The 10,419-nt window shown below is 41.4% G+C and overlaps 1 protein-coding gene across 1 annotated transcript in view; it reads right to left on the bottom strand.

Annotated features, from left to right (window-relative positions):
• Positions 1-7,124: 7,124 nt before the first annotated feature.
• GLIS3 (GLIS family zinc finger 3) overlaps positions 7,125-10,419 on the bottom strand; it is a gene marked incomplete at both ends in the record, with an annotated part of 438,059 nt that continues 434,764 nt past the window's right edge. The window contains 2 exons of the mRNA XM_084238466.1: positions 7,125-7,261; positions 8,155-8,337. Of these exons, the coding sequence (XP_084094592.1) occupies positions 7,125-7,261; positions 8,155-8,337 (320 nt within the window). The remainder of the gene's footprint in view (positions 7,262-8,154; positions 8,338-10,419) is intronic.

Genomic DNA, 10,419 nt, shown 5'->3' with positions numbered 1-10,419 from the left:
GGAATGAATGAAACAACCCCAATTTCCTCCTCTGTGAAATGATGAGGTTGGACTGGATGTGCTCTAAGTTTTCTCTTGGTTAAACGCTCCATAAAGTTTAGGTTATTTACCCGAGATACTGTGTTCCCAGCAGCTTTAATATCAGAGCCATAAACCATACACAAACCCAAGCATGTGAAACAACTAAGGAGACCTGCTGAAGAGGATTTCAGCTAATATTTAACAAAGGATCCAGGATTCAATGAATAGCCACATTTTTGAAACTACCAATTTTATCACAAGCATGAGGTAGAGAGCATATTCTTGTGCCCATGTGAATTCAGTCTCTCTCCCAAGTGTGAGTAGCTGAGAGGCAGTACTGTCAGGCTGACTAACCCTCAAATTTGGGAATCAGGAAACTAAGCTAAGGCATTACAGGAAACCAGGGGCAGAGAAGGTGCTCTGAGGATTGAGCAGCTCTACTGCTGCATGGAGGGGGCACGTTAGCACTATTAGAGCCCCTGACTCCACTCCAACCATTTCTCAGTGGAGTCTTTGAATATAAAATCCCAACTCTCCTTTCCCTGAGAACACTGCAGGTTTTGAGAGGCAGCTCCAGCTTCTCACAGGAGCTATGGCCTGCAGAAAAATGAAGCTTCCCGTTACTTATAACCTCTCAGTATTTCAGAGGAAAAAGTTGGCTCTGGCTGCCAAGATCCAACAAATATTTGGTTAGCTTGGAAAGAATGGGTGCTCATTTTCCAATTTGCACAGATCTCTCTGTGCCCAGTTTCTTTTATTAAAAACTTCAAATCCAGAGATAAAGTTGAATGGCACTCCAGGCTCGAAGCATTCATCTGTATCCCGGGGAGCAGTACCCAGAATCTAAACAAAGAAAACCTTCATCAATAGAACTCATGAATTTGTTCTAGGAACAGGACCCAACGTTGCAAAGGAATAAGGAGAGGGGCTTCTAACTGTGCTTTTCTTTTGGTGAGTATTTCTCGGAAGGACTGTGGAAAATGCTGTCAGTTGACTAGGGTTAATACCCATGGTCCAAGAACAAATCCTGTCTGGTCCTTTTTTTGTCTTTTTTGTATAGCTTTGAAATAAGACTTTAAATATATATATATATAGGGCCTCCCCGGTGGCGCAGTGGTTGAGCGCTGGGTTGCGAAGCTGCCCGCGGCCTCTGCGGCGCCGGTTCGATCCCCGGCTGCTCCCCGGCCACCGGAGGAGGGTCCCACATGGCGCGCAGACCTCTCCTGCCGCCCGCTGCTCCCCTCAGCAGTGTACTTCGGTCCTTCTGCCTGCTCTGCTCCCTGCTCTGGCTCTGGTGAATTCTCTCACCCTCCCGCGCTTCTGACTGTACCCAGTGCATGTATAAACAAAAACAAACAAACAAACAAATAAATAAAACATGCCTCTATTAATAAATAAATATATATTTTTTTAAATAGTTGAAAAAATTAAAAGAAAAATATTTCATGACATCTGAAAATTATGTGAAATTCAAATTTGTGCCCATTAATAAAGTTTTATTGGAATGTAGCTATACCCATTGCTAGTATATTATCTATAGCTGCTTTTGAGCAAGAATAGCAGAGTTGAGTGGCTGAGACAGCCTAAAATATGTCCTATCTGGTCCTTGTTGAAAGAATTTGCAGATCTCTGGAGCAGGAGATATGATTTGGCCTTCACTGGTATTTCAACTAAAATCTGTAATTGTATATGTGTAAATAATAAAAAGTAAACACCCGATTAACCTAACACATGGGTCAAGAAATAAAACAGTGCTGGTCAGCACTCCAGAAGTCCTCCTGACCAGACTTAATCAGTATCTGGACCTTTGTGATGATCTTGTTGTTGATATTCTTTACATCTCTACCACCTAAACGCTGAAATTGAAATTTTTATGTTTTCAACTAGATGGACACTGTGGGTTTGCTGTATATTTATTCTTCTCAACATAGTTGGGCAGACTCAGCTCTGTTGGTGAGTGCAGTAGTTCTGTCACTGCCTCTGATGGGTGACATTTCACTGTATTACTTTCACACCATTTGTTCATTTGCATTTCATTTGTTCATTCTGCTGTTGATGGAGAGTTGTGTCATGTCCAGTTTTTGGCCATTGTGACTAGTAATCTTATGAAGATCTTCCATCTAAACCATTGTTGACTTAAGACTCTCTTGAGAGAGAAGTGAAACTGATGAATCTCAGCGTTACCTCCTTTTAAGGAGCAGAGAAGCTCTTTGTGTTTTTTCAGTAGGCATGATTTCTATATCCAAACCATGACTCAAAAGTGTCGGCTGCCTGCCTCCCAGCACCCTGAAAAGTCAAACAAGGTGCACAGGAGCCATCATGCATTTTGCTTTGTATCTTCTCTTAACATAATTCACAAGTCTTAAAAGATGTAGCAAGAAAACAGCTGATGTTCTAAGAATGATCCTTGTGATAACATGGTATCTTTTGAATTCATGTGCTTGATTAACAAGCCAGCCAGTTACGAGAGTGTCCTGACCGCCCTCACCTCCCCTGGTGCAAGGGAGCTGAGCAAGGAAGTTCATCACGGCTGATAACTGGTCAGCTGGCCCTCTTTAGAGTAGAGCGCATACTATAGGGGACCAGGGAAATGGTAACTGCTTTCTCCTTTGGGAAATTAGACAACTTCAAAGGTTCTGGTTCAGCTCACAAGAAGCTGATGCTCCTTTTTCTCTACAGGGTTTTAGGAAACAGGGCAGAAAGGACCACTTCTCCAATGCTCAGCCTGCTGAAACCCCATCACCTGGAAGACTAAATATTAGAGGCATTTCTGCAGCATGATGTAGCACACACTGAAAAGGCACAAATAAACCCCAAACCCTAGCACACATTTATCCAGTTTGTGAAGCGGATTAATAGAATAACCAATAAAACATGTATAAAAGCTTTAATTAAATCTGATGAAATAAAACTTCATGTTTTATTTATGGACACTCCCAACATGTAAAGGATTCAGGGACACATTCATTTTTACTGCCATTTCGTCCTCATATCTATAATTAAATCCAGGCTGCAGCTCTGGCCCAAAGCAATGCGGCATTTTAAAGCTGGCCTTAGACATTCCCTCCCCCACCCCCATCTGCTTTTAATTATAATTACCATCCCAATATTCAGGAGGCTGATGGTAAAACAAAACAAAATAATAAAACAAACAAACAAACAAAAAGCGGTTGTTGCCATTGTGTTTTAAAACAACATGCTAAAGGAGGATTTCAGGCAGGCGGGTGTATCCTCTAGTTCCAGTTTTATTCTGTACCAAGTGCACAATCCCTTCATTTTACTTTTGACATAAAAAAAGGACTTCATGAAACAAGACAAAATAACTTATGATTATATGAAACATAACTGTGACAAATCACAAAACTATACATATTAATAGAAAAAAAGTGTACCTAATTCTTTAAAAGATTTATGACAATAAGCACCAGATGTGCCCCTAGAGTAAAATCGGCCCCATATCCAGTATGATATATGCAGTTCATTTCTCTACGTGAGTATATATAACTATGTACAAGAGTCTGTGTGATTTATGGAAAACAGATTTCCACTTTTTTCCCCCAAAGTGCTTTATGTCAGCAACATTACACAGGATGCTTTGCTGTCTATACAAAAGGAATCTCTTCTTTTTTACACTAGCCATTTCTCCAATAAGTGGTTTTCTTTTTCTTTTTTTGCTTTATTCATTGCAAAAAAAAAAAAAAAGTGACTGCAGATATTCCACACCACCAACAAAAAGTGCCATTAAAAAATGTTGTTATAAAATGACGTGGTCAAAACTGTCAAATAAAACACCAAATAATTAAATTGAACATTTACAACCACTATCCCAATACTTCAAGGCAACTGTAAAGTCAAGGTTCTCAGATAGGGGCATTGAACCTCTGTCCTAGTACACTAATGTGCTTGACATCAGAGGATTCAAAAAACAACAGAACAGCACTCTGTTATCAGCAGAAACTGTGCTGTGATCCACTGAAGACCTTTTGCCCACTTTAGAATCACCTATGTAATTTGGGGGAGACACAGGAGAAGGGAGATACCCCACAGGAATAGTAAATATTTAAATAATATTTAACAGCTAATCAGTGGCTAAATTACAACTGACATTTTCATGCAGTCCCTTTAGGGAATTAAGACAATGCAGCAAATAAAATGTCTCTAGGCATACTGATTTTTTTTTTAATGGAATAGGATAATTGGCTTTGGGGTGTATTTTCACAAGCACCAGATTTTTTTTTTTTAAAGGGGAATGACAATCTATGTTTGGATGTTTATGAAAATACCATATCAAGACTAAAAAGGCTAGGAAATTGCAGGGAATGATTATTTGAGGTTTCCACTTTTATTGCTACAAACATAATCATGGAAAGCATATATAAATGTTCTGCAATGTGAAAGCAAGCAAGGGACAGGTCAGGGGAGATCCTGGAATCGAAAGACAGCATGTGTACTCTAGAAAGAACTTGAGTATGTCATGTCCTGAAGCCCTCAGCTCAAATTTGCATCAGGATACACTGAGGGGTAGGAGAGGGTTTGTGATGTTCGACTGCACTGGGTCCTGTTTCTTACACACTTGCTCTGCTAACATGAATGCCCCTCAGGGGCCAGCCTGAATTCCTGCTGAGGAAGATGGCCTTGTAGGAAGGTGGCCAACACTTCCTATCTTCCTTTATCTACCCCGAGGAAAGGGAGGGTAGGGACACTGTGATAGGCCACATTATGACCAGAAACTGACACGTCACCATCTCCTCCAGCCTAAGAGCAGCCAAAGAGGGAAAGGACATCCATAGTTTCTGAGACTCAGTTTTTGGGCTTTCTCCTTCCCCCTTTCCACTTTGAATTAATAAAGCCAGAAGGCAGGACTGACAACATCAACTTAACAGCAACCTTACCTTTTCATCTTTTTCCTCCTCATCACACAAATGAAATGTGTTTTTAGTTCCTTGTAAAGGCTTCGGTATTTAAGACTGGATAGACTGTCTCTAAAGATATGAGAGATTTCCTTTCTTTCCAGGGTATGAAAAAGGACAATACGAGGGATGCCAGTGTTAACATGCATGTGTCCTTGTTTAGGTCAAGTGACAGGACCCACACAAAGTCTGCAAGAAGGGTGGGACTTTACATGCAGTTTGGCAGCTCATTTGGGAAAGATACCTGTCAAGTATCTTTTTGTAAAGCGAGCAGATTTTGGCAAAATGAACAACTCATTTCTTTTGCAGACTTGAATGTCTTTTCTCAGGTCAGAGCCCACTAGTCAGAGAAACTAGGTTGATGCAGTGCATTGTAAAAGAGGAACCCACACTTGGGTCTTTCTTCACCTTATTCTAGTGCATGTTGGAATGAAGTCCAGAAACAGGCCCAACACTACTGACTGCAGCCAGACGGGAAGGACTCGTTTGTCAGGATACAAACTGTCACTGGATCCCAAGTCTGACACCAAGCTGTTTAATTGTCTTGTTGAAAATTATAATTATTTCAGTTTGACAAATAGCCTTGTTTCTTTTTTGTTCAGAAAAGATTTTTAAAGAGAGAAAAGAAACCATGAAATATGACAGTACCAGAAGGTCAGCATTTACTGGCTGTCTTTGGGATCTGGGTAATTTTTACAGCCTGTTTCAAAGGACTCAGGAGATTTTGAATAGTGTTGCACAGGTGTCACAGAAAATGGCTTCCTATTCAGGTGACATTAAATGGCCAAATGATCTGAAAATTCCAGGCCCTCAAACCAGAGTTTCAGAAGAAAGGTTATCTTCTTCTGCCATCTTTCCAGAACTGTTTCCTCTACCTGCCTCAGGTCAGACCTTGCCAATAGTAGATGATCAGGCAACAGTGCACAGTGGGCAAGTCTAAATCACAATCAGGAAGAGGGTAAAAACAATGCAAAAAAGGGCAAGGCAAAGTGTAAAGGAGAGACAGACAGACAGAATGGATGCATATCCTAAAGGAAAGTGAGGCTGTGCAAAATAACCGGACACTGGGCATCTCTAATTTGGTTCTCCAAGAGAAGCCAGGAACATGACTCAATATGTCTCTGTTTTCACATCTTCCAGCATGTCTCTGGGCAGAGCACCAGAGTGGAGAAGATGGGTGAGCCAGTCAGGTAACCTTTTCCTCTGAATAAGGTCTTTGAGGTGGAATTGCTGAACAGTCAACCACAAGGGTTTCTGCGGCAGCACAGGGAAGGGGTGTGTCCACCCATTTCCATCAGGTAGGCTTTGCTAAATGCAAAAGTAACATTCCAGGGTTGTTCACAGGTGCTGCGAGGGTTGGGGGTCAGGCAGAATTACAGCTGTGCTGAAATGTATGTAGCTGGGGAGATTAAAATAATGTGTATCCAAAGGACAGAACTCTAAATATTTTTTTTTCCTTTTAAAGTAGGTGTAAATAACAAGTCTTCAAGATGAAAAAAAAAAAAAGATAGTTTCTGGACCATAAAACAAGTTGTAGTTCCTTTCAAGGGCCGTGCTTGACAGAACCTTCTTATTTCGCTTTTGGAGAAACAAAGAAAGCAACTGGCAGCATGGGAATATCTAAGAGCAGAGAGGCAGCCAGCTCGCTGGAATGCCAGGCTGTGTTGGGTAACCCAAGTTTCTCTGAGAGTTGAGTCCATGCTGTGCCTTGGATGTGGATTATTTTCCTTGTTGTGCCTGGCACTGCCTGGACCAGTACTGAGGAAGAAGAGCACCGGGTTCACTGTGCTCCTAGAAATTTGGGTTGTGCTTCTCTATTTGGGATAGTTTCAGCAAGGGTGATCACCTAACTACATTTTCACGTGCACATCATTTCACTGGTGTCCTTTCAGGGTTGACAGCCAGGATGTAACAGGTATCCGGTAGAGTGATGCTTTACAATCCCTTATGAAAAGACAGTCTTGCTAGTCGCCTGGTCCAGCAAACCCAGAGAAGAAGGAACCACTGAAAACATTGCTGCAAAGCCGAGCTCGGACCATCCAGTCCAGCCTTCCAAAGAGATACTGTCACATTGCAGTTTCCGCTGATTCAATTGACATCTTTTTTCATATAATCTATGAAAGTGTGAAAACAAAAGGTGGCAAGCAATAAAAAGGTTCTTGATGCCAGTGGTAGTGGAGATCAGGATGCTTTTTAACCTTCAGTATAAACAGAGGAGAGCTGGCTAGGACAACGGTCCACAGCACTGATCTGTAAGAACGTGGCATCTTCAGGCCCACTGCGAATAGGCTCACCAAAGAGGCTTGAGGAACCCGAAGGCAGATCATACACTGGAAGAGAATGAACACAGAAAGTCAATAACGTCAATAATGCAGTCAATAATGCCTAGTCACACCCACCCGGAAGTGTAGCTAATGCTGATTGGGGGCTAAGGAGGAAACCATGATGAGCTATGGACTTCAATGTGACCTTCAGATAGGAACCTTGGTTGGGGAAGAGGGTGACTTAGTGGTGGATGTCAAAATAAGTCGACACAAAATATGGGCTAGGCTGCAATAAAAGTAAAATGTTTAAAGTGAAATAAAAGTAAAGGATGAGACTGGCCTCAAAAAGGAGATAATAAAGAATTATAAAAAAGAATAGATTCTCACAGATGGAGAAGGAAAGAAAGTTCCAGAAGCAGCAAAGAAAGAACAAAAATAGAGAGGAGGGGGTATATAAGGCTAAGTGTGGTAACAAAGCTCAGATGCAGACTATGTAGGGAGACATATATGAGGGAAGGTCTGGAGAATATGATCTGGCCTAATTCATGAGAGCTTTGAATATCATGACAAGAAGAGTAGGCTTTTTTCTCTAGGTAACTGAAAATTATATGTCATATGAGCAGGGAAGTGGTTTATTTCAGCCTTCATTTTTTTGAAAGGCAATGTTCATGCTAGCTTGGAAGGCAGGATGACACACATAAGTTGTCTCAGCGAGACTTGTTGGAAGGCTGCTGTCTAGTCTGGGAGATACATAATGGCTTCTGAAGTGGTGTGGTAGAAGTGAGGCTGGAGGAGGGCAGGAGAGAAAAATGAAGTTCAGAGACATCTCAGTGGTAGGTTCAAGAGCATTTGATACAATCATGTGCTGGATCAAGCCTAGACCAGTTTTCTCACAGGAAATCCACTTGTTCTCATCTCTCAGCCTGCCTGAGTTTCTAAAGTCACAGACACCAACGCACCTGTAATGCCCGAGTGAGTTGAGAAGGCTCTGTGGAAAACATCAAAGCCAGCCTGGCCCATGGATGTGGGGACCAAGCAGTCTTCGAAGGCAGGTACCACGCTGCAGGAACTGCTGGGTGGCATGGTTCTCTGGGAGTCAGGGTAATGGGGGGGACACAATGTCTGCAGCTGTCCATAAAATCCTGAAATACAAGCACTGTGTTGAGCTTCTTCAGGGCACAAGTTCTGAGGATCATACCAATCCAGCTGGACCCTCACACAGCCTGGCTTCACGTGACAAAACCATTGAACTTTTTAAAGCTCACCTATAAAGCCTGAGAAAGCATTTGGAAACACTCTATTTTGGCAGAAGGTCATCTACCTTCAGGGACTTCCAAAGCTTATTGACTCTACATTTTTACTTCCTGTTCTAGGACCTGAAGCTGAAGAGCTTCTCATCTTCCCTAGACTCTCCAAGAGTCCTAGACACTGAAGGCCTGGCTTTCAGAGGACATGTCTATTCTAGGTCCTCTCAGGTTTCGAGGGCATCTTCCTTCATTTCCTTTATCTCATAGTCTATTCTATTTTATATTTGGTTAAAAACCTGAAAAAAGGCTCAAAATAAGGCCCACCTTTAAAAAACGCAGAATCTATCCAGCCATCTGTTCTTCTAACAGATAAATTCAAACACATTTATAGCTTCCTCTTATTTTGATAGAAAAAATACATAATATCCCAAAGTTGGATATACTACAGTTTACTATTACTGATTTTTTATAATTGAGATAACCTTGGCTTACATTGTCTTTTATATTTTGGAAGTATAGGTTCCTCCTCTTCTGGTGCTGTTACCACAGGGCTATCACCACCCCTAGTCCACCACCATACTCTACTGTGCTGCCTCCCCATTTTGTGCTTGCCCTTTTCCCTGCCCCTCCTCTTCTTCATGTCTCATTTCTACGGTATGCTTTCAAGGGCTAGTTTCTGAGTTTGACTTTACCTGACCCTTTGGTTTCTCTGGATTGCAATATAAGTGACACCATCTGGTATTTGCCTTTCTCCTTCAGACTGGCTTCAATTGGCTATTATTATTAAGTTTTGCAGTAAATGGGAAAACTGGAAGTGGATAAATAATAAGATAAGGACATAGAGGAAAGATTTATTTTTTTAAAGATTTATTTATTTATACAAGAACTGGGGTACAGGCCAGATGTGCGGGAGGGTGAGAGGATTCACCAGAGTCAGAGCGGGGAACAGAACAGGCAGACTGACTGAAATACACTGCTGAGGGGAGCAGCAGGCAAGACAGGAGAGGTCTGCTTGCCATGTGGGTATCTCCACGGCCGTCAGGGATTGAACTGGCACTGCAGAGGCTGCGGATAGCTTCACAGCGCTGTGCTCAACTGCCTGAGCCACCAGGGAGGCCCAGAAAGATTTATTAATATTTAAAAATGATCACCAATATTTTGCTAATCTTATCTCATTTATCTCTATCTCTTTCAATTTTTTTTTTTCATTTAATGGAATTTTCCTTGGGGTCCTATGTGTTCCTTTTCTATGATCCTGCACACCTTTATGCCACTTTTCTTTCTTCCTTCTTGATACATTTAAACCAATGGATTATTTCCATCTAGTATAATATAATTTCAAAATACAATAAAGAAATCTTCACTTGCTACTTTATTGAAGGGAGCGCTGTAGCTCTTCTGCAATCTCTCTCCATTTCATTGTGTCTGTTTTCTCAACTGTAAAATGTGAATGCTATTATCTATTTCATTGAGCTATTGTGAAGATCAAGTGAGTTACTGGATATGGAAGTACATACATAACATTGTAAAGTGCTTTATACATGGCAGTTGTCATTGATGTCACTACTCTGTTTCTGGAGGGGAAAAAAGGTGGGGGGTTAGTAGAGGAAGTGCCCCAGGGCTCCTTCCATAAACATTACATGATGGAGAAACAAAACTAGTTCATGGACTTTGGGTCCCTGTACTAACTCCATGAAAACTGTTTCTTTTTAGGACTGGAAGGTTTTTATGGTCCCTGTACTAACTCCATGAAAATGGTTTCTTTTTAGGACTGGAAGGTTTTTATGTCTGATTAAAGAAACTTGCCACCATCAGCAGGTAGGGAAGAGCTATTTGGGTTCTTTTTAGCTGTCTGTAAGTACAATCATATATATTCCATCTTGTTTCTGATCAGTACCCTCAAGGTAGCCTATGTTACTTCACAGATTACCCTCATTGGATAATCTGCTGTTTTATTGTTGTGTGAAACTAAAGAAT

The sequence above is a fragment of the Talpa europaea genome (genome assembly GCF_964194135.1).
Source record: "Talpa europaea genome assembly, chromosome: 7".
NCBI lineage: Eukaryota > Metazoa > Chordata > Mammalia > Eulipotyphla > Talpidae > Talpa > Talpa europaea.
Note: the sequence above shows the minus strand (reverse complement) of the source record. Positions and strands in the feature narration are given on the sequence as shown.